Source organism: Colobus angolensis, unplaced genomic scaffold, assembly GCF_000951035.1.
Source record: "Colobus angolensis palliatus isolate OR3802 unplaced genomic scaffold, Cang.pa_1.0 Scaffold131, whole genome shotgun sequence".
NCBI lineage: Eukaryota > Metazoa > Chordata > Mammalia > Primates > Cercopithecidae > Colobus > Colobus angolensis.
Window position 1 is genome coordinate 1,908,191 of NW_012114364.1, and position 25,281 is coordinate 1,933,471.

Genomic DNA, 25,281 nt, shown 5'->3' on the forward strand with positions numbered 1-25,281 from the left:
GAACCTCTTATTTGTTTCTACATCTGGTATCTCGGAAATTTCCAAAATACCTATCTACTTCCTGGTGTTCACCATTTCCCCTCTGAGGCTACTGGATCTCTTGTTCTTTGTTATGGACTTCAGAGTCCGCACTCTACCAATGTCATGCAATGCTGACACTGCACTATAGTAAATTAGATGGGGTTATCTCTCTGTGTTAAGCACTTCACTGACTGTCCATTGCCATCAGAATAAAGTCTAAACTCCACAATGGGTCGTGAAGTCCCGGGGTGAAATGGCCCCTGCCTACCACTTTAGTCTCTCTGTTCACCACTGTACCAGTATTAGATCTTCCAGCCATATGGACTTCTTTCACTTGCTCCCTCTGAGCTTGCCTTCTCAATCTTAGGCCTCTGTATATACATCTTATTCTATCTCTTTGCACTTAATTCACTTCTCATCTTCCTCGGGTGTCAGCTTCATTGTCACTTGGAGCATCCTCATCTGCCTCACTCCCTGTTTCTGCTGGTTGCTTATCTCTGTGGGACAGGCTGGTTGGCCATCTTGCCACACAGTGACACCCTCCCAGCTCTGCTCATTCTCCTTCTTGCCATTTTTTCTCACTTAGAATTTCCGAATCCATGCTACATGGATGGCACTTTTGTTTCAACCTGCAGCAATCACTACGTGAGTTAACCTTTAAAAGGGTGCTTATTAAAAGGACTTTCAAAAATGTGCACTGCTTAACTTCATTCATTTGTATGAAAAGCCTTCATTGTAGAACTCTATGAACTGAAGAAGATATTGAAATGTTCTTTATCACTTCTAATTAATTAGAAGTTGGGACCAGGCACGGTGGCTCATGCCTGTAATCCCAGCACTTTGGGAGGCCAAGGCAGGTGGATCACCTGAGGTCAGGGGTTTAAGACCAGCCTGGCCAACATGGTAAAACCCCGTCGCTACTAAAAATATAAAAATTAGCTGGGCATGGTGGTGCATGCCTGTAATCCTAGCTACTAGGGAAGCTGAGGCAGGAGGATTGCTTGAACCTGGGAGGCGGAGGTTGCAGTGAGCTGAGATCATGCCAGTGTACTCCATCCAGCCTGAGCGACAGAGCGAGACTTTGGCTCAACGAAAAAAAAAAAAGTTGGTATGGCTTGAATGTGGAATTATCTCCAAAATTCACATTGAAACTTAACCCCCATTGTGGTAGTATTAAGAGTGAGGCCTTCTGGGAGGTGCATAAGTCGTGAGGGCAGAGCTCTCATGAATTGTCAATGCCCTTGTAAAAGAGACTTCAGAGAGAATTTATGTCTCCTCCTTTTCTGCTCTTCTCCCACGTAAGGATGCAGCAAGAAGGCCTTCACCAGACCTACCAGAGGCTGGTGCCTTGATCTTGTACTCCCCAGCCTCCAGGACTATAAGAAATAAATTTCTGTTCTTTGTAAGTTACTCAGTCTGCGGCATTTTATTACAGCACCATGAACAGACTAAGACAGAAGTCATTGTATTGTTAACATGCAGAAATGCAATTTAACAATGATCTATGTTGAAAACATTCTGACTAAACCAGCCCTATTTTACTTCTATGCTGTACAGAGCAGTGAATGCTTGATTTGGATTAGATTTGGGTCTCACCTTTGCCTCTTGCCAACCATGAGATCCTGAGTAAGTACCTCCTCAGCCTCATTTACAAGACAGGGACAAGTATGAACTCACAGGGCTAGTATGAAATAAAAATAGTAAGGTGCTTAGCACAGTGATTGGTGCCTATTAAATGGATTCAGTACCCGCCATCACTGACCAATTGAAACTTTCCTGGGACTGTTAATGAGAGACAAGGGTGATATCTGAAATTTTTGCTGTTAGTTGTAGAAGAAATAAAAAACTAAGGCCTCCAACTAAGTTAATCATAGAGAGAATAAAAATTAGGTCCTCTGAATAAATTGATGAAGCTTAAACTCATTGACCTTTGACACTGAAGCATCATGACCTTTTTGCAGGCCAAGTAACATTTCTGGGCATCATTTTTTCCCCTTACCTATAAAACTATGTGAGTTGTTTTGATTCCTTCTACCTCTAACTTTAATTTGCAGAATGGTTGAGAGAACTGAAATTATTTTCTCCTATGCCTTCTTTGTCTTCATTTTCACCATTTAATATATGATAATTGAAGTAACTATTTTCTTGTAAGTGACTTGAATTCAGAGTTTAAAATTTCTGGAAGGAAAATTATCATAGCCTTAGAATGGGGTATTGAAGGTCAGTTTGAGTTTCTGAGTAGATAGAACTGAAATATGCATCATTGTTTTCTTAGAATAGTTAGCTCCTTTCCTTCAGAATCTTTATTTGAATATCAAAGGAGACATCAAAGGTTGTTCGGCTCCTCCATGGAATGCCTTTGCTTATTAAGGTTTAGACGAGGCACTTTATGGGTTCAAGGAAAGTACATTAAAGAGAGAACCCATAGACACTTAAGTTTTCTTTATTGTTAAGTGTCAAGAGACACTTAAAATTCTTTTGTTGTTTTTGTTAAGCTTGTGCTTTTTTTCTGATGTGAGCTGTGTCTTTGTTATATTCTGATCAACTGAGAAATCTTTTTTCTTGGGTTTCAAAGAGAAGCAGTAATTATGAATTTCTATTGAAAAAGCTCTGATTTCGAAAATTCTTTTTTGGTCTGAATATGTGACTCTTTATTAACTTCCTTTTGGCCTTGAAAGAGCAAAGGAAGTTAAGTCAATTAAGATTGATGTTCTAGAAGGAATTTCACATATCACTGTTCATAATTTGTTGCTATAATGTTAAACACTTACAATTCATTGTATCTGAGATATTTGCTACCTGGAACTGACATCTAGGTAAAAATTATCAGGTGTTTATAGATTCTGAGAAGAGCTGGGAAGACTAATTTCATATCTTCATTTAAGTCATCAATATTCTGGATAAGGAAAATAGTACTATTCAAGCGGTTTTCCTCTTCCAACTTGCTGCCACATTCCAAGCTGTGAGCACTTTTATTTTGTACCCTGATCTACCACAAGAGGGTAAGGAAAACACAGAAAAGGAAAAGGGGTAGGCCGGACGCAGTGGTTCACGTCTGTAATCCCAACACTTTGGGAGGCCGAAGTGGGCGGATCACGAGGTCAGGAGATCAGGACTGTACTGGCTAACACGGTGAAACCCTGTCTCTACTAAAAACACACACACAAAAAAAATTAGCCAGGCATGGTGGCGGCCTATAGTCCCAGCTACTCGGGAGGCTGAGGCAGGAGAATGGCATGAACCTGGGAGGCGGAGCTTGCAGTGAGCTGAGATCCCGCCACTGCACTCCAGCCTGGGTGACAGAGCAAGACTCTGTCTCAAAAAAGAAAAAAAAGAAAAAAAAAAAAAGAAAGAAAGAAAGAAGGAAAAGAAGGAAAAGAAAAAGAAAAGAAAGAAAGAAGGGGTAGATGTTTACAATTTGATTTGGCTCAGTAAGCATTTATTGATCATCTTGCTGTATGTGTTAAAAATATTCAAATGACACTTGTTAAAGCACTGTAAGGAAAACTTTATTTAAGATGAGGATGGATCTGTTGCATTGATACAGGGACCACTGTGATGGAATTTTGCAGCAGTGGAGAGAGTTTGGGCTTAACTCTGAATATAGCATGGACAAGTGGGAATTTATAGCCAATGAACAGGGTGTGGTGGGTTGGGGGAGCATCAGTGGATGGAAATTAGTGAGTAAACATCATGAATAAGGGAGAATTCTGGCTAAATAGACCTAATAGGATTCTTCCTGAAGACAGGCCAGAGTGATGAGACATCTCCTAGGAGATGGTGGAGGATAAAGAACTAGATCAGATATTGACAGTGATCAGAAGATATTGAGGGTGGTGGGGGTGGGGGTTCTGGCTAAACTGATTTAGTGGGATTCTTGCTAAAACTGGATTGTACAAGAAAGTGCACAGATGGGCCTAGGAGCAGGAATCTGACTAGATTTTGGTCAAAGAATCTTTGTCATCTGATCAATTATTTATTGACATGATAATTCTGTGTTAACAAAGGTCATTGATTTATAATAAGCATTTATTTAGCTCTCAAGATTATGGGTAGGTGGATGATTATGGCTGGCTAGTTGTTCTGATTTCTGCTAGTATCTCTTAATAGGATTTGAGGACTGAATAACTATGGAAGGTAAACTTGAACTCTACTTTAACATGATGTACTGGGATGGTGGATGTGTATAGTCAGAAAACTTGGGTATGTGGGAGCGTAGATTAGGGAATTTACTATGGCTAACCTTAATCTTTTGCCTTTATTTGGCAAGAATCAGAAGTCGTTGCAACTATAGTTTTACAATGCCAATAACCTCGATGCCAATAACCTCAATTAATGTTAAACTATTTTTTCATATGCAACTGCAAATTATTAAGGGCCTACTCCAAGTGAAGGGTCAGTTAATATTTGACTCTTCAGGAATCCCTTGACATTCCTTTCTTTTTTTGTTTTTGAAATTGGGTAGGTTTCTTCATTTTTCCTTGGTCAGTTTTGGTGTCATCAGTTGATGAGAACGTCCAAGGATCACAATATTTTAGACCGGAAATGGACCCTGAGACCATTTAGTCTAACATTCATTAATAAAGGAAGGAAGTGAAGCTCAGGTAGATTTATTTTACATCATGTGACAAGTTAGATGGGAACAGAGGAATAGAACCCTGGACCCTTAGTTCTCATTCTATTGGTTTCACCAGTGGTCTGGTTTTGTTGTTGACTTGGTCTCTGGCTTTGCAAGGAAAAGAATGGAGAACTTAACTGGAATTAGAAAAAATTAGTAATAGCATTTACATAGTAAATTGTATTTGAAGACAATTTTAGGTACTTTCTCTTATAGTTGAAATGAATAGCTGAGAGAATCTCATGTCATAGCTAAGTATTATTTACAGATTTAGGGTCTCCTCATTTAGAAGAAATAAATTATAATATTCTTCCTCATGGAATTGTTGTAAGCGGTGAATAAGTTACTATTCTCAAATCACTTAGATTAGTGTCTGGCACATATTAGTTGTTGCTATTTTTATTATTGCTGTTAATAGTATTGAGTATTTTTATTTGGTTCTACTTCACAGATCATGTCTATTGGACTGATGGGGAAAGTTTGTTCATTTTTGGTGAGGGTAGGGGAAGAGGAAAAGATGCAGAGAATTTAGCCCTTAGAGTGCTCCCTGTCTGAACTTAGGGATCTCAGCCTCTGACCTAGTGTTTACCAAAAAAGAGAGGCATGTTATTTTGGCTTACTTTCTCATTTACTATTGATCAACAACTAGAAATAGAAATCTTGCAGAGGTAATCTTTACTTTTTCATCTACTGCTCTCTTTGCCAATTTAGGCTTTCATTACATTGGGATGCTACATTTTAACAGTAAATTATTTGGTGCCTTTAGCTTCTTGAGGAAATGGAATTTCCCCAGGAATTTCTAAACCAGGGGACACTTTACAAATATAACTTAGTGAAATAGCCATCATAGCAAGCTTTCAGTGAAACAAAATATGGATTACAGGTGGCTCACACCTGTAATCCCAGCACTTTAGGAGGTCGAGGTGGGTGGATCACCTGAAGTCAGGAGTTCAAGACAAACCTGGCCAACATGGCGAAACCCTGTCTCTACTAAAAGTACAAAGATTAGCTGGGCGTGGTGGCAGGCACCTGTAATCCCAGCTACTCATGAGGCTGAGGCAGGAGAACAGCTTGAACCCGGGAACCGGAGGTTGCAGTGAGCCGAGATCATGCCACTGCACTCCAGCCTGGGCGACAGGAGCAAGACTCTGTTTCAAAAAAAAAAAAAAAACAACAACAAAAAAGAATTTACCTAACTTTATCATTGAAAAAATATCCTAAACTTTGTGTTTTGTTGTTCTATGGAAAGGAAAACCACTGCTAATTTTTCCACTATGTTAAAAGAAACAATCAACAGAGGGAACTTGAGAAAAGAAGTTTCCAGAAGCAGATCACCCCAGAAAGTGCCTTTGTATTCGGATGTATTGCTTCTCCAGCCCTCCCCAGCACCTTTTCCATTTCCATTCAGTCATTCTCTTTGCCTTTCTGCTGCCATTGATAACGTCCTGAAAAGGAATAGCAGAAATAAACAGGGTGGTTGTAGTTGAGTTGGCCTGAAAATAATAGTCACAGTAGAGGCAGAGCTGAGAGAAGGACGCTTAGCAGGTAAAGACCTTTTAGGCAATGCAGAACCAGTTGACACTGAAAATCAAAGTCAAGGACTTTGCCTCAGAAAAATACACACAAAATCTTGTGTGCACAATTTCAGGAAGCAGTGGACCCCCTAAAGCCCATTTTGGGGCAGTAGCTGTCCCCGTGGCTTGTGAGAGCTGACAGTATCCTTGGCTTTCTTCCTTGTCAAGCTCTCTGTTGGCAGCTAAGGAAGATGAAAGGGATTTAAATGCAGTGCCTGAGGGTGGATCCAGTCCAGAGCTTGCTAAAAGCCAACTCTCTTTTGTGTTTTTTGGACTCCTCGGAGTGCAGTGGCACGATCTCGGCTCACTGCAACCTCCGCCTCCCTGGTTCAAGGAGTTCTTCTGCCTCAGCCTTCCAAGTAGCTGGGACTACAGGTGTCTGCCACCACACCTGGCTAATTTGAGTATTTTTAATAGAGATGGGGTTTCACCATATTGGCCAGGCTGGTCTCGAACTCCTGACCTCGTGATCTGCCCACCTCGGCCTCCCAAAATGCTGGGATGATAGGCGTGAGCCACCTCACCCGGCCATTGTAAGCAATCCTCAAGGTGGATAGACATTTCTTTGTGAGATATTAACCCACTCTGGTTTTACAAAAGGATTTCCCCCTTATAGAACATTCCCTTTGTGTGAAGAGACCTCATGCAGATTTTAATGCAAATTTTGTAGGGGAAAACCGCTTTGAGGAAAAATTGGATTAAGAAAAGGCAAAAAAACAATGAAAGGGGGTAGAGGAAATAAGGATGAGGTGGGAAATGCTTGCGGTTTATGTGATTTGATTCGACTTTTGTTTTCCCCCTCCACTCTGTATTTTCTGTGAAGAATTTTGCATGTAGGTGAAAATGACTTAAGACTTATTTTATGTTTTTATTTGGGGTTTGTTAATAGCTTCTCTTGATTCCCTTTCATCATCTTTTTTTTTAAAAAAACCAGCCAACCACATGTCTTATATGTAGATATCCAGAGCTCCCACTCTATGACTGAGTAAGCTGCATCAGGGCAGGTTCCACACAGGTTCCTGCCCCTCTAGAAGCTGACGTTCTTGTAACCTAGTTTGATTCCGAGAACCACAGGCAGGTGAGAAAATTATTCGCTGAATACCAGTGAGCTGTAATCCTAACACAGATACTCATAACTTTGTTGCCTTAAAAAAATTACTTAACTGACTGGGTGCAGTGGCTCACGCCCGTAATCCCAGCACTCTGGGAGGCTGAGATGGGTGGATCACCTGAGGTCAGGAGTTCAAGACCAGCCTGGCCAACATGGTGAAACCCTGTCTGCACTAAAAATACAAAAATTAGCTGGGCGTGGTGGCAGGTGCCTGTAACCCCAACTACTCGGGAGGCTGAGGCATGAGAATCGCTTGAACTCAGGAGGTGGAGGTTGCAGTGAGCCGAGATCACACCATTGTACTCCAGCCTGGGTGACAAGAGCGAAACTCCGTCTCAATGGATAAATAAATAAATAAATTACTTAAACTCCTATAACCTTGGCATCTTCTATTTTTAGAGGTAAGAGATTTGTGAGGTATTTTGTGGGTGGAAGACATTGGAGCCTTCAAATTATATTAAGGAGGTAAATAAACTCTTATTTTGTTAAAGATTATCCCTGTGACCAGTGTAACTGTATCATTTTCAAAATGACTAGGTTATTTGGGATTCGATGGGATAATAATATTCATAGCTAACAGAGCTAAGTCCTGTTCTAGATATTATCTCATTTATTCCTCCCAACTTTCCTGTGAGGTAGATATTATTATTGTCTCCCTTTTATAAGTGAGTAAAATAGATGTGCAAAGAGGTTCAGAAACTTGCCCGAGGTCTCCCGGTCTCTCAGCAGCAGCAGAACTGGGAATGGAAACCCAGGTGTTCTGGCTGCAGAGGCCCTGCTCTCAGCATTGTTCTCTGCAGCCTTCTTCAGAGCCGCAGTGTCTTCACCTTGAAAGGAGAACATTGTGTCTGGTAGACACACTTATCTGAGATTTTTTTTCTTTCCCTTTTTAGGTATCTGAGAGCAAGCAGCAATAGAAATTTCCTGCTTACCATGAGACCATTTTTAAAAAGGGCCATTTTGGTCCTAAGTTATGTAAGTATATATATATATATATACTTTTGAAATATCTGGTAAGAAGTGTTTTCACTGTATCTCAGCTCAGAGATGTAATTCAGATTATTTAGTAGAGTCAGCAATAGGCTCTAACATCATGATACTGGGATCAAACAGTTGGCATGCCATAATGTTACAAAGCGTCCAAAGGTATATATGAAAGCATTCCAGGGATATGTGGATTTGATGATGTGGACAATGTGAACTGTAGTATTCTATGAGTCCTTTTCAAGATGCTGCGACTGAGTTGTCTCAAGAGGAGGCAGTGCAATCCTGGCTGTATCGGTTGTCTATTGCCACATCACAAACCACCCCGAGCTTTAGTGGCTTAAATATAATAACCCTATGTTGGCCCTATCTGCTTTAGTTTGGGCAGTATTCAGCTTTTCGGGTCTTCTGATCATCATGATTTGGGGCTGAGGTTACTCAATCAAGTTTATTCAGCTATCATCTGAGCCAGGTCATCTTGGTTCTCCTCTACGTGATATCTCATCCCCGAGGGCCTCTCCCTGTGGGTTCTTATTCCAGAGGGGTAGTCAAGACTTCCTTGTCACATGGCAGCTGGTTTCTAAAAGAATAAACTAAAAGTTGCTGCACCTCCCAAAGATTAGGTCCAGAAGTGACATAAGGTACCTTCTACATGTTCTGCTGGTCAATACAAGCCAGCCACAAGACTAACTCAGATTTAAGGGGAGGGGCAACTGACTTCATTCCCTGTTAGAGGAACAGAATGCACATGCAAAAAGGGTGGAGATTATTGGTGGCAATCTCACTGAATCTTCTTATTCTCTGAAGGTGCTTGTCATTTTGTACTTCCGTCTGTGGATAATGGGAGGATCTATGCCCCTCTTTTCAGAGCAGGATAATCCAGCTTCATTTTCGCCTTACATTCTTACAAGGTTAGTATAAGTACTTTTTTTTAAAATGTGGTATTTATTAGATAATTTTGAGTAATCTTAAATTACAGGCTGACTTTGCATATTGAGAATTGTGGTCTGTCCTTCATGTGGGGAGAAAAGAAACTATACATTTGAAATTGTTTTCAATAAATAAAACTGTTTTGGCAGTATTACTGCTGTTGTTTCCTTTGGTGTATATTTGTTTATTCAACAAATATTTAACTGGATACTGTCTTAGTTTATTTTTGGTTGCTATAAAAAACTACCTGAGACTAGGTAATTTATAAAGAAAAGCATTTATTTGGCCCACTATTCTGATGGCTGGAAAGTTAAGATTAGACATCTGGTGAGGGCTCAGGCTGCTTCCATTCATGACGGAAGATGATGGTGAGCTGACCATGTGCAGCGATGACATAGAGAGAGAGGAAGCAAGAGAGAGAGCAGAGGTGCCAACTGGCTTTTTAGCAACTGGCTTTTGTGGGAACTAATAGAGCAAGAAGTTACCTCCAAGGAAGGTGATTAATCTAATATAAGGGTTCTGCCCTCCTCACCCAAGCACCTCCCACTAGGCCTCCACACTACCACACTGGAGATTACATTTCGATATGAGATTTGTTGGGGACAAATAATCCGTATCTAAACCATAGCAGTCACTTATCAATAATAACTATCTATTGATTGATACATATGTTGAATGTTACAGAACAATGTGCAGAGAAGTGTACAGTGGTTGACTGGATATCATAACCATTTGTAAGATAAAATAAGTGGGGTGGTTGGAAGTGACAAATAGAAATGAACAACAGTTTTTGCTAAGATACAGCTAATCACTCCATTTGTTCTTAAGAGTTCTGAGGGGTTTGGATCAGGAAGTAATGTTGATCAGTGGCTCTGATTCACTGAATAGGATTTAAGCCCTTAACTATTTTATTTGCTGTGATGTACAGTTGAGGCTTTCAGATGTAATTATATTTGACAGTTTTAATACCTTCCTTCAGAATATATTGTTGCTATAATGTTTTAAGAATTGCGATGCCTTTCTTTCTGCTGGAGCCACCATCTTCTAATAATTTGCTGTGATGAGGAACACAAAGAAAAAGAGGAGAGGCATCCCATAGATGTTCTCTAGGCCTTTTAGAAAACAGTGAGTTGTTCCTTTGGCCACATATATGCAGATCTATAAGAAAGGTGATATTGTTGACATCAAGGGAATGGGTCCTGTTCAAAAAGGAAGGCCCCACAAATGTTTCCATGGCAAAACCGGAAGAGTCTACAATGTTACCCAGCTGCTGTTGGCATTGTTATAAACAAACAAGTTCAGGGCAAGATTCTTGCCAAGAGATTTAATGTGCGTATTAAGCACTCTAAGAGCCGAGATAGCTTCCTGAAGTGCATGAAAGAAAATGATCAGAAGAAGAAGGAAGGAAGAAGCACACTTTGTGAACGAGTGGAATGGAGCCTGCCCTGCTGGAACCTGTCCCCTATGAATTTGTGTCATAATAGACATCAAAAAATAAATAAAAGACCTGGGGACTGTAAAAAGTTAAAAATATAAAAAATTAAGATGCACTCTTCTAAAATGTTCATAGTTTTACATATCTTTAATGTTATCTAATATCATTTTAATGATAGTAACCTTAACTTTGTTTTGTATTTGTGGAGAAATGATAAATTTTAAATATTGATCTATGGAGCATTTGTATTTTAGTTTATTTGTATCTCTTAGAGACAACAGATTGTTAGATTTCATTTTTTGTTTTTGTTCTTGTTTTTGTTTTTTTGAGATGGAGTCTCACTCTGTCTCCCAGTCTGGAGTGGAGTGGCGTGATCTTGGCTCACTGCAACCTCTGCCTCCCTGGTTCAAGTGATTCTCTTGCCTCAGAGAAGCAAGTAGCTGGGACTACAGGCACATGCCACCATGCCCGGCTAATTTTTGTATTTTTAGCAGAGAGGGGTTTTCGTCATGTTGGCCAGGCTGTCCTCGAACTTCTGACCTCAGTTGACCCACCTGCCTCAGCCTCCCAAAGTGCTGGGATTACAGGTGTGAACCACCATGCCCAGCCTAGATTTTGTTTTTATGTTTGCCAGTGATCTTTCCTTTATATCATCAATTAACTTCTATGTTGGAATTAATAAACTTCTACTACTTTCTTTGCCTTGTATGCTTTTTAAAATTATTTCCAGTATTTTCTTCTCTTTCTTTATTTTATTTCCCATTTTAAAAGGCTATCTTCCAATATGATTATCACATTTTTATAATAAAAACTATGTCATGTTTGTTTTCATTACTTCCAACATGTATTTGTATTAAACAAATCTTGAATATGCTCTCAGAAATAATGTGATATCCAACTTCTGGTGTTGGCTTACTCCTTCTCAGCAGTGTAGAACCTTTATAAATTGTTGTTTATATCTTATGTTTTAAAAATTCTTGTTTAATATATCCTTTAATTAAGCTTGACTTCTCTAGCCCAGGTTTTTGTTAATGTTGCAATCTACTCACCATTTTTAGGTATCTCTCCCTGGCCTTCAGAATCTCCAGGGCTGCTCATCCAGATATTTTTAGCTGTGCCAGCTCACTAATATACTGTCTTGTGTTCTGTAGCTCCTCAAATAACTACTTTTGTCTATAAGAGAAAAACCAATTTTGCCATATATTCTTGCATAGTGGCTACATTTCCTTTAGCTTTGGGTTGGTTTCATTCCAAGACTTCTTGTCTCCTGAATTTGAGCATTCATACTTATCTTTGTAGTTAGACATAGCCTGTTCCCTGAGCTTACCAGTCTCCAAACACTAAGATGTACAGTTAAAAAGAGACAGATGGAGGAGAACGAGAACATACTGCTGTCAATTCACCAAGCAATTATTTTATTCCTATCTCATGTCATAAGTAAATAAGTGCTTGTCCCAAGGTCCTTGGTGTTAGGAAAAGGTAGCCATTGATATCTGACTCACAGCTCTCCTAGCTGTAACATTTTAGGGGCCAGGGGCATTAGATGGTGGGGTTTTTTATCCCTGCTGGTAGGAAAAAAACCAATTCTTTGGTGGAACCTGTGGCAAAATTAGTACCTTGAGCCATTTGCTAGAACCTGCCTTTCACTTCCAAGGCATATATATACTTTTCAAAGGGATCTGCTACATATTTTGTCCAGGACTTTCTGTCTGTGAATCAATCCATGCAAGCGACTGTAACTCAGGCAGTTCAATTAATAAAAAGTGATGGAATAGAATATCCTAATACCCATATCTTTATATTCTTCCTTTCTTTTCTTTTGAAAAACATCTTTCTGTTCTTGTGTTTCAAATACAAAATATCAGCCTGGCCAACATGGTGAAAACTCGTCTCTATTAAAAATACAAAAATTAACCAGGCAAGGTGGCAGGCGCCTGTAATCCCAGCTACTTGGGAGGCGAAAGCAGGAGAATTGCTTGAACGGGGAGGCAGAGGTTGCAGTGAGCTGAGATTGCACCACTCCAGCCTAGGCGACAGAGCGAGACTCTATCTTTAAAAAAAAAAAAAAAAGTGTGTGTGTGTGTGTGTGTGTGTGTGTGTATGTATACAACCAGGGAAATTTCACTGACATTTGTTATGAATGGCTTTACTCATTCATCTGAGATGGCCACATTAGAATTGACTCTTTTGAGCACCTAGAAAATGGTTTCTAATTCTTTTCCCAAGTAAAGTTCCTACTCAGCTTGCATAGTTCTTTGTCCTGTCGTAGGCTGGTGATTCTTAAAGTGGACTATCTTGGTCTGCTTCCTGGTTGCACTGGCTTTTCTTTCCTTCCTAGCAGCTGTGCAGTTTAGCTGTGATTTGGCTGGGTGTCTGCAGTCTGTTGTGAGTAACCACGTGCTTGTCATGTGGTTTTGACAGTCTGGCTCCTTGATGTTTCATCTCTTTTACTGAATTTAGGAACTTTGCACATCTTTCAGTAGCATTTTTGCTTCTGTCTTGCAAGTATTGTTTCTCATTTTAAAGTAGGTATAATAAGTTATTATCAGGTGAGAGTTTTCAGTTTAGCTTTTCTTTTTCCATTTAGTAGTTGTTAGGGCTATTAATTACATGTAATTTTTAAGAATCCTAATAACTTTTAAGAGTAGCTTGGTCAAGCCTTCTTTGTTTCAAATGATTTTACTTGTGAGATTCACTCTTTTACATTATCTATTTCTGTGTGTTTAACTCCGAGGGAATACCCTGTCATTTTCTGCTTACACTGAGCTTCAAAATCATTGTGGTATGCTTATGAAATATCTTTGTTAAGCAAAATTTTTAAGACATGGGAACAAAACAAACAAAGATTATGTGACATTCACAGTAATGTAGAACATTATGTGACAAACTGAGAGGAATGCAACATTGGTAGGCTTATTATTTGCTGCTTATTGTATTTTACAACTTTGTCATCTTAGAATTTAATGTACAGAAACCTGATAGGTGTGATTATTTCTTTCCTCTCTAGTGGAAAAAATAAAACTTAAAATATTAGTTTTATTGCTTTGCATCACATTGGAAAAAAAATTGTTACTGATTTGCCAGTCTCATTCCCCTACATTGTTTCATGAAGACTGGAAAAAATCCCAATTTTTTAAATTCAACTTGTATATGTGTATATATTTATTTTATAATAGACCACCAGCCACTGGTCTACTTTCTGTCTCTGTAGATTTACCTATTCTGAACATGTATGTAGGAATGGAATCATATGGCCGGGCACGGTAGCTGATGCCTGTAATCCCAGCACTTTGGGAGGCTGAGGAGGGCGGATCATGAGGTCAGGAGATAGAGACCATCCTGGCCAACATGGAGAAAACCCGTCTCTACTAAAAATACAAAAATTAGCCGGGTGTGGTGGCTCATGCCTGTAATTCCAGCTACTCAGGAGGCTGAGGCAGGAGAATTGCTTGACCCTGGGAGGCAGAAGTTGCAGTGAGCCGAGATCGTGCCACTGCACTCTAGCCTGGTGACAGAGCAACACTCCATCAAAATAAAATACAATACAATACAATAAATAGAATCATATAATAGGTGGAAGTTTGTGACTGGCTTCTTTCATTTAGCAGGTTATCAAGGTTCATCCATGTTGTAGCATATGTCAATACTTGACTCCTTTTTATTCCCCAGTAGCATTCCATTATATGGCTATACCATACATCTCATTTTTTTTTCATAAAAATGGACATTTGGGTTGTTTCGTCTTTTTGGCTATTACAAATAATGGTGCTATATACAAATTTTTGTGTAGATGTATGTTTTCATTTCTCTTGAGTGTGTACCTAGGAGTGGAATTGCTGGATTATAAATGTTAACTTTGTGTTTCACTTTTTGAGGAACTGACAGATTACTTACCAAAGCAACTGCACCATTTTACATTCCTACCAGCAGTACGTGAGGATTCCAGAATCTCTATATTTTCACCAACATTTGTCTTTTTGACAGTGTGTTTTATTATAGCCATACCAATGGGTAGGGAATGGTATGTCACTGTGGTTTTGATTTATTTATATTTAGCTGGTGGCTAATGATGTTGAGCATCTCCTCATGTACATACTGACTCTTGCTGTCTTCTTTGGAGAAAAGTGGATGGAGATCCTTTATTCACTTTTTAATTGGGTTGTCTTTTTATTTCCAAGTTGTAACATTTTTCTTAATATATTCAAGATACAAGTCCCTTATCTGATCTATAATTCATAAACACATTTTCTTTCTTTCTGTATATTGTCATTTCACTTACTTGATGATGTCCTTTGAAGCATGAAAATTTTTTATTTTGATGAAGTCCAATTTATTTTTGTTGTTTCTAAGATGTATATCTTCTATATCTAAGAAGGCTTTGCCTAACGCGAATTCTTTTCTGAACTCTCTTGGTCAAGTATCTTTTTCCCATGTTTATGAGTTACACAAACCTTTAATTTGTGCTGTGTATTTGTATGAAGATTATGTTTTTAATATTTAAAAAATTGTACTTTGATACAGCTGATTTGGAATTTGGAAACAATTTGGAAGCCATTTAGAATTTGACTTTTTATTCTTGACCATTGGGTATATCAAGACGTAAGGTAGATTCCTTACAGAGTTGGATCATCATTATTCCAATGATGGAATATTCAGGATACACTGGTGACAAGGCCGTTAATCTTTTGCCTTTCCTTTTTAACCCAGACATTCAGATGTATTAGCTGTCAGTCAGTTCTTTGTGACTGACCAGTAACTTTTCCAACCTGTAATTAATTGAGATTGTGTGGATCCATTTAGTGGCATGAAGTTGAATTGTAAATGCTTCTACTTTCCACTTGAGAAGAACCATATAATTAGAAACTAAAGAACAAAGGAGACATTGTGTCTTTATCACACAACTTTCTTTTGATAAGCAAGTTCCCCAAGGCCCAATTGTCCATTTAGTTGTCCATAACACACGACCTGTCAGTCATGATTGGTAATGACTACTTCCTTTCTTTCATTCTTCTCATCCAAGCAGTCCCCTTGTCCTGTGACTGCTCTTCTTAATCGCCGAAATTCATGCAGTTATCTCCATCCCCATTGCCACCATCTTCCTGAAGGCCCTCATGGTCTCTGGCCTGTGTTCCTGAAATAGCTTCTTAATTTGTCTCTATCCTCACAGTTTACTCTCCTCAGGTCCTCCATGTCATTTTCAAATGATATTTCTAGCTGGATTAATATTTAGAAGGTCAGTGGTTTCCTACACCCATTAGGATCCATGAAGAGTAAGGGATCTGGCCATTGCCATTTTTTTTTTTTTTTTTTTTTTGAAGCAGAGTTTCACTCTGTCACCCAGGCTGGAGTGCAGTGGCGAGATCTTGGCTCACTGCAACCTTTGCCTTCTGGGTTCAAGCAATTCTCCTGTCTCAGCCTCCTGAGTAGCTGGGATTACATGTGTATACCACCATGCCCAACTAATTTTTGTATTTTTAGTAGAAATGGGGTTTCACCATGTTGGCCAGGCTGGTCTTGAACTCCTGACTTCAGGTCATCTGCCCTCCTCGGCCTCCCAAAATGCTGGGATTACAGGCATGAACCACTGCACCCAGTGAAGATATATTTTTGTTCTATCTCATTACACTTTATTGTTATAGACTATTCCTCAAATTTTCCGTCCCATTTAAATGTGAATTTCTTAGGAGCAGAAACCATATCTTATCTTTCTTTGTGTCTTTGGCAGGTTTTACAGTGCTGAGCACAGGACAGAGCCATGATAATTGTTTACTGTTTGATGGATGAATGCATGATTGACTCTGCTGTCATAGGCCTGCTGCTTCTATGAACATCAAACTACCTTTACCTTTTTGTTTCTGAAGGCCACTTTGCCCTACCACCTCTGGATATATCCTTGTTTTGCTTTTTGTCATTAAGACATTTTCAGCTGCATGTGCTTTTATGCACCCTGGTATGGAGACGGTAACTCTGCTCTGTCATGAGAATGACCCACACAGTGCAGTGATAGGCTTAAAATGCATGCAACTATGGAACCCCAATATCATCTTGGGCCTTCCTCTTTGAGATTTAAAGAAAACTGGTTTAAATTCTTTCCCACTTGCTTGAATGTTCATTGCCCTGCTTCGGATTTATGTGCTTCCCTAGAACCTTATATTCTCATGGGACATCTCCCATTCCATTTTCCCTTTCCTGCTACAACTACCTGATGGCCCTTACAATTATCTTACGATCTTACGAGGCTTTGGCTCAGAGTCTGATACAAAATAAATCCTTAGAACATTGTTGAATAAATGACTGGCGACCTTGGTTATAGTTAGCATCCTTAGAAAAGATTAAGCCTTGTAGAGCCACCCTTCTAGGAAGGTTGTAACACACCTGGTATTCCACTCTGGGCACCAGAAAGTTTCCCTTTCCTGCTAAACTCTACATCTGGTGCCTGTTATACAGACCATGGCCACTCTCATTTCCTTTTCTTGTGCCAACCAATTTACAGGAGGGCATAGACCTTTCACATTCATATCCCCTACAGTACCACTCATATAAGGCATTTGTGTTCAAGGGACTTTACAGAAATCTGGAGACAAAGAGCAGAGTTACATCACAGAACCATGCCACAGGTAACTTCATTAATCATCTTGCACAAAATCCTCCAGCATCTCTTCCACTGGGGAATTGTTGATGGCTCATTTTTTATTTTTTGTTTTTTGGCAAGTTTTTTTGCTTTGGTTATTTCCTTAGCCCTACCTCTCTCCTTTTTTGTTCTTCATTTTCTGTTCCTCCTTTGTCCAAATTCCTAACAATTTCTTATATAGCCCTAGACAGTACAGGCCACCTGAGACTATCTCTAAAATCTCACACACCTATGCCTCACCCAGGTGAGACGAGGCTATGCTAAGGTAATAGCAAGCTCTGAAATTAAAATGACTGAACATGAAAAGGTTTAATTTTTTGTTCACAGGAGGAGGGCTGAGGGCCCAGTAATTTTCTAGGGATGTTGCCTTCCAGCCGGTTGACTCTGGGTTCTGAGCTGCTTACATTTTATAGTCCTGCCATCTGGAATGGCTAAGTCAGTGTAGCAGAGGGAGAGAAAGTTAGAGGGGCCCTAACTTCTTATATTGAAACTTACAAGTACGTATTACAAAAGCAGAGAGAATAGTGTAATGAGCTCCATCTTTGTCCCTATCACCCAGCTTCATCATTTATCAACTATGCTTAATCTTATTCCATCAATAGCCCCACCCACTAACAGTCCCTCTTGTTTTCCCTGACCCGCCACAAACTGTTTGGAAACTAGTTCCAACTATAGTGCTAGTTCAGTCATCATCATTTCAGCATACAATATCTCTAAAAGATATGGCTATCTTTTAAAATACACAACCACAGTATTCTCATGGTAGCTAAAAAAATATTTCCAACCATTCTTTAATATCATTAAGTATTCATTCCACCACACAGTTTACAAGTGTTTCAGCCTCAAGAGACCCACGGCACCTTTGCTCAGACCTGCAGGCCAGAAGTAGTCACGTACCCCCTCCAAATACAAAGGGGCTGGAAAGTGTAGCCCCCTTTGTGCCTCAGAAGAAAACCAGACAGACTGGATGAATAAATAGTTTTGTGTCTGATACAGCCTACAGTGGTGTTTTCCTTTGAAACAACAACAAGAAATGTTAAAGAAGATCATTTTCTCTCTGAAGGAAATTCCAGGTCTAGCTTTTTAGATAATATATTTTTCTCCCTATCTATTCACATATCAACAAGGGTCCTCAAGCCTATTTCATGAACCACCAGAACTGAACGCCTCAGAATCCTGGGCCCTCGCGGATCTCCATTCTTTCCGTTTACCTACAGCATCTATTAGCAGGTCTACGTCCCACCTGTTCGTAAGGGCTCAGATCAGTGCTGCTTCTTCAGAAAGTTTTCTCTGCTAGAAAACTTATACTGACTGCTTTCCCCTTCTAGTCTGTACACGTATTTATACTATCATGTGAATTCCTGAATATGATCATGTTTTCTTAACATTTCACCATGATCCGGTCACTGAAATAATGAATGCTTTGACTTTGCCACTGAGAGAGGGAACCTGTTGATTTTGCAGTGTGAGAACTGCTCAAGAGGGCAGGTCTAGGGTAGATGGCTGGGATGACCTGAGGCCCGGGTGTCTCACCTCAGGAAGAGAGGTGACAGTTCACTGAAGTCAAAATCAGAAAGTTAGGTAGGGGTCGGGTATGGTGGCTCACACCTGTAATCCAGGCACCTTGGGAGGTAGAAGTGGGTGGATCACTTGAGGTCAGGAGTTTGAGACCAGCCTGGCCAACATGGTAAAACCCCGTCTCTAGTAAAAATACAAAAATTAGCCAGGCTTCATGGTGCACATCTGTAATCCAGCTACTTGGGAGGCTGAGGCGAGAGAATGGCTTGAACCTTGGGAGGCAGAGGTTGCAGTGAGCTGATATCGTGCCACTGCACTTCAGCCTGGGCAACAGACCGAGACTCCTCAAGAAAAAAAAAAAAAAAGAAAAAAGAAAGTTAAGTAGGAAGATGCTCTAAATGTAGATTGAGATACTGAATAGTTTTGCTTAGAGCCCAATGGATGATAACTACCTGATGGCCCTTAAAATTATCTTATGATCTTACGAGGCTTTGGCTCAGAGCCTGATACAAAATAAATCCTTAGAACATTGTTGAATAAATGACTGGTGACCTTGGTTATAGTTAGCATCCTTAGAAAAGATTAAGCCTTGTGGAGCCACCCTTCTGAGAAGGTTGTAACACACCCGGTATTCCACTCTGGGCACCAGAAAGTTGACTGTAATTATTATTGCACACTGTCCCACCTCATTCCCCATGCATGCCTTTTCCAATTTTCTGTCTTCAAAACCATCTGCAAGGGTCTGTCTACTTGTAACTTTATAAAAACAGTGAAATGCTTCCTGGAGAATGATGGAATTTATATTGTGAAATATCTGGTTAACTTGCACAATTACATATATGACAAAATAAAAATACAGTACAGTGTGGTTCTGATATTTATTTCCATTTGTTCTCTAGAAAGGTGGTGAGGGCGTAAGCCAGGGGTGACCACGGGAACTCTCTTTTCCTGGACCCACCTGTCCCCAGTCCTGTTTTGTCAGCTTGGTTCTCTTACTTACCTCCTCTGTCCTTTGGTTTCTCATAGCTTGAAATCTGAATGACTGTATTTATGTTAATCACAAAGAATGGTCTATTATCTTCTTTGTAGTTGTTCTAAATTTAGATTTTATTAAATTGCTTTTTTTTAACAACTAAGAAAATTTTGCCCTCATAGATCTAAATCCCTCTATCTGTCCTATCCCCCATGGAATTTCTATAGGAACAAAAGTCAGAAGTTTTCACAAGAGGTAAAAGAGGGTAAGTAGGCATAGAATTCACACAGTAAAACTGATGGACGAAAATGGCAAATCAGGATGGTAGTTGGGAATTTTGACAGTGGAGGGGGCTACAGCCAAGGGGAGAGAGGTGGGTTTGGAGTAGGAATCTAGAACCAAAAAGATAAAACCAAGGACAAGTGAATGTGGGCAGAGGTGGAGGATGGATGGGCCTGAAGACAGGTGATTGTCTAGATCCGTGCGGTCCACCAGAGGAGCTGTGGGCCCCATATGGCTACCTAGCACTTCAAATGCTAGTTTCAATGGACATGTGCTGGAAGTGTAAAGGCACACCACACTTCACAGACTTAGTAAGAAAAAAATGTAAAATATCCCATTAATAGTTTTTACGTTGATTATCTATTGAAATGATAATATTTTGGATATATTCATTGAAAGAAAATATATTTCTGAAACTAATTCTTTATGTTTCATTTTATTCTTTTTAATGTAGCTAATAGAAAATTGAAAATTATATATGCTTTCATTCTCTGTGGGATGGCACTGGCCTAGAACCAGCACTGTGCTCCTTGCTTGACCCCATGCCAGAGGAGCTAGAAGGATGAGTGGCTGGTGAGGCATGAGTGGCATATGCTCTAGATGCAGCACTCTCTGCAGCCTCTGTCTGCCTCTGGTTTGAGTGGCCTCTTCTAATCTGCCATGTTGTGTCTTGCTCAGCTGATTCTGAGTGGTGGGAAGATTTTATTGCACTACGCCTTAGAATTGTGCCAATTTAGAATTTGATTCTCATCTGGAAAAAAAAAGAAAAAAAAGAAAATATTCTTCAAGACCCAAGACCATAGGTGCTTATGATACTTCTTGTAAATTACCACTCAAAGTTGTGCTGTGAATAGAGCCATGAGGGGCCTTAAGAATTTATCTCATCTAGGTAGTCAAACCTGAATGTGCCTCAAAAACACTAGGGAATCACGTTAAAGTATAAGTTCTGAAGTCCAGATGCCCAGAGGTTCTGCTTCCATGTTTTTCATAGACTTGCATTTGAAAAGTGATAGAATAGATTTTATGTATAACCTGTCCTGTCCGAAAAGTGTCATTTGCTTCCAGATTTGCTCTTCTGTTTCTATAAGTATCTTCAGAAATGTGATCCTTTGACCTCCACTCTTGTACATCTGGGATTAAGGATAAAAACAAAAGCCAAAGTTAAGTATGACTTCTGCATAGGGCTGGAGCCTGCAGGAGAAATATCATTTCTACTACCACAGCCATGCTTTGCTGCCTAGTAATTGGTTTTGTCTTACCAGTTTGAAGGAGATAGAACATAAAGTCTATACTTGATGGAAGAAGTATTGCCTTTATCACATTGAAAATGGTTGTCTTTCAAATCCAGAAGGGAGATAACATAGAATTTTCAGTGAAAGGATATAAAGGCTGTCTCTCAGCATCATATTTTTTCATGAGATTTGGTCCTGGATAAACAACTAGAATAGATTTGCTTAAGTGGTAGGTCTGTTTTTGCTGTTAAGAAATACAGGCAAAGGTTTGTATTACTTCGTAGGAAAAGATGAAGATAGGAAATAACAAGATGAAACTAGCACGCAATATCTTCCATGTTCTAAAGAAGCTTCTTTCTCATCTTTCCATTTTGGTTGCTGGTTTCAAAGAGACACGAAACCTTAGCTCTTGATTGTTACAGCCTAGGACTCTGTCTTCCTTGTAGTTGCATCTCTTATAGCCCCGAACATGGGGCTATCTCATAATAACCTCAGAACATTGAATTACAATGTTTCTTTTGTAAAATAATACATTGTGTGTTTAAAGAGAGCTGTGCAAAATGAACTGCTCTGTTCTTGACTGAGCATCTAACAAAGCCCTCGAAACATGTCTATAGGGGCTCTTAAAACATGTTTTTTGGGGCTGGGCATGGTGGCTCATGCCTGTAATCCTAGCACTTTGGGAGGCTGAAGCGGGTGGATTGCCTGAGGTCAGGAGTTTGAGACCAGCATAACAAATATGGTGAAACCCTGTCTCTACTAAAAATACAAAAATTAGCCCGGCATGGTGGTATGCGCCTGTAGTCCCAGCTACTCAGGAGGCTGGGGCAGAATTGCTTGAACCCGGGAGGCGGAAGTTGCAGTGAGCCGAGATTGCACCACTGCACTCCAGCCTGGGTGACAGAGCGACCCTCTGTCTCAAAAAGAAACATGTGTTTTCGAAATGAAGCTGAAGGTGTTCTGTATTTTAGAGCTGTGATGGCCAGGCCTGAGTGAATATAAGAATCAATCAACGAAACATGTTTAATATAAAGATTCTCTGATTCATCTCACAGAAATTCTGATTGGGTAGATCACAAGATTGGATGACAGAATCTTTGTATCAAACAGCGGCCTACATGACTTGGGGGAGTCACCTGTTTTGAGAACCCTGGGCAAAAACTGTGTCCTCTGTAGCTGAAGAGTTCTCTGTCTGGGATACTACCCCCATTATGTCTTTGTATTGTAATATGTTCATAGAAAAATAGCTTCTTGGGGATGAAAGAGGTTATCAAGGTCAATGAGCATAGTTTTCCAAACCAGAATGAAACTATGTGGTCATAGTTTATTTAATTTGTCACAAGAAAAGGGAGAGTAGAGGGAGTCACGTGAGGGAGCTTGTGGCGGTAGAAATTTTACCTGGGGACTAGGGATGGGTTGCTGAAAAATGCAGATCGGGATCACTTACTGACATATTATTTGTTGAAGAAAACTGTCTCATCCTTTAAATCTACATATTGTATTTCCATTACAATCCTAAATCCCAGAGAAGCTGATGAAAGTTAAAGAGACACTTCTTATATTTTCTGCTAACATTTAAACATAAAGGCCAATATTGCTTTTCACACTGAAAAAAATGCCAAGCCTGAGCTTTTATTTAAGGATTCTATTTCTTGATGCTCTAACAAACATTTTCAGCAGTGCAATCAGTTTGATGTGTCGTTAGAGAAGATTATATATGGATTTTTAGTTTACGTCAGTCCTGCTAGGACTACGTGAAAACTCCAGTTCTTCTGGACTTCACTGATGAAGGAGTGAGTCAGGGTCTCAGGCAGGTGCTTCTCCATGAGATACCAGTATTTCACCCACCATATTTCCTTTCACCTCTCCACATTAATAAAGAAATGCTAATGGGAGACCATTTGATGCCATGGACAATTGTATTTGGAGCCAGAAAACTATGTCATGTGTGTGCAAACTCTGCTATATGCTTGCAGTGGGAATTGCATAAATTACAGCCTCTTTAAGGCAATTTTCTTTGCTGCAAGAATGAGTGTAATGCCCACTTCATAAAGATTTTGCTGTCAAATAATCCTTATACACAAATGCTTTGTAAACTAGGAAATGTCATACATGCCAGTGGTATTTTTAATATTGTATGCGTTTCATTAATAGACCAACAGGATTCTTGTATAGAGACCTGGAAACCTGAGCCTGATGCATTGTCAGCAATCAGTTCATGCCTCCTCAATGAATGTTGAACCTGTGCTTAATGAGAGAAAGTATATTGGTTTGAAATAAACATGTTAAATCCTTTATGGAGAGAAAGATACCTTAGGCAAAAAAATGAACCCAGTATTTATTTTGCAGAAACTGTATTTGCTTTTTTGCAGATATGTGGGTAAGAAGTTGCTAACATTCTCAGACATTGAAATCCATTTTCTCTACTCTGATGAAGCTCTCTATTAATAAGATTACTGTATTAATGGCACATGTAAAAGGTCAGAAAGACTTAATGACATTTCAGATTCACTTTATAATTTATCCATGGTAACAAAAATTCTCATTTTAACTACATTCATTGTAGTTTAATGCAAAATAAGAAAAAATAAGCCTGGCATAGCTTTAGGAGGGTATTTCAGTGTGAAGGGAGTGCCTGTAACACTGGGTGCTGAAGAGGGCTACAAAAAGGCAGAATCTTCCATCTGTGCCTCTCAGCTACATGCCTGGACAACTGCAAGCCTAGCAGATATCTTTTATTGGGTTGTAGAAAAGTATATGGTTGCCCCAGGCTGAAATAAAAGTATAAACTCAAGTATTTCCAGATTCTAAGGCATTATTTTATTATCAGGCTGATTTCTTAAGACCCATAGAATCCATTTATTTTAAGACCTGGGTGCTAGGGAAATAATTATAGACAGACATAGTCACTGCTCCTGAGGAGCTTCTGTTTTAGTGGGGAGGACGGGCACATTCATGGACAGTTACAGGGCAGTGTGCCAAGCCCCAGTGTGATGGGACATCTTCCTGTCCCGGGGAGGGATGATATTGAAGGCTTGTCACAGTGAATGGTGTCTGCTCTGGGACCTGAAGCATCCAGAGGAGTTGGAGTTGATTGGACCTGTAAGAGTTGATTCCAGAAGATGAGGTGAGCTAGTCAGGTGCTGCTGTCAGAAATGTGAAACTTGAGGGTGAGGCAACTGGTGTGAAGATGACAGAAAAGGAGATGCTGGGGATGGAACTGCTAACTACGCTCAACCTCCATTATGAACAAGCACAAGAAGCCCCTGAGCAGAGAGTGGAGGTGGAGAAATGCTAAGAGAAGCAGAGCAGCCAGGAGAAAAGCATGTAGCCTTCATGGAAGGGTGCTGCCTTTCTTTCTTGCAGTTGCTTAGTTTTGGTTCCCTAAGAATCTTAGTTCTACTCTGAGTTTTCTGTCTTTGAATTCTTCTGGGAAGTTTTTTTTAATTTCCATAAGTTATCGGGGTACAGGTGGTATTTGGTTACATGAGGAAGTTCTTTAGTGGTGATTTGTGAGATTTTGGTGCACCCATTATCTGAGCAGTATACACTGCACCATATTTGTAGTCTTCTATCCCTCGCCCCCCTCACACTCTTCCCCCAAGTCCCCAAAGTCTGTTGTCATTTTTATGCCTTTGCATCCTCACAGCTTAGCTCCCACATATCAGTGAGAACATATGATGTTTGGTTTTCCATTCCTGAGTTGCTTCACTTAGTCTCCAGTCTCATCCAGGTCACTGCAAATGCTGTTAATTCATTCCTTTTTATGGCTGTATAGTATTCCATCATCTGTATATACATTTTTTTCTTTTTTTTTTTTTTTTCCTTATCCACTTGTTGATTGATGGACATTTGGTTGGGTTGGTGCCACGACTTTGCTGTTGTGAATTGTGCTGCTATAAACATGTGTGTGCAAGTAGCTTTTTTGAACAATGACTTATTTTCTTCTGGGTAGATACCCAGTAGTGGGAT

General features: G+C 39.7%; 1 protein-coding gene across 3 annotated transcripts in view; it reads left to right on the plus strand.

Moving 5' to 3' along the window:
* The window catches only part of TMTC1 (transmembrane and tetratricopeptide repeat containing 1), a 301,112-nt gene that overhangs the window by 122,285 nt on the left and 153,546 nt on the right, over positions 1-25,281 (plus strand). The window contains exons 6-7 of one of the 3 annotated variants that reach the window (XM_011934097.1): positions 8,218-8,299; positions 9,116-9,219. The exons of the other annotated variants lie outside the window; for them this stretch is intronic. Coding sequence (XP_011789487.1) covers positions 8,218-8,299; positions 9,116-9,219 — 186 coding nt within the window. The remainder of the gene's footprint in view (positions 1-8,217; positions 8,300-9,115; positions 9,220-25,281) is intronic. 3 annotated transcript variants of the gene reach the window in all.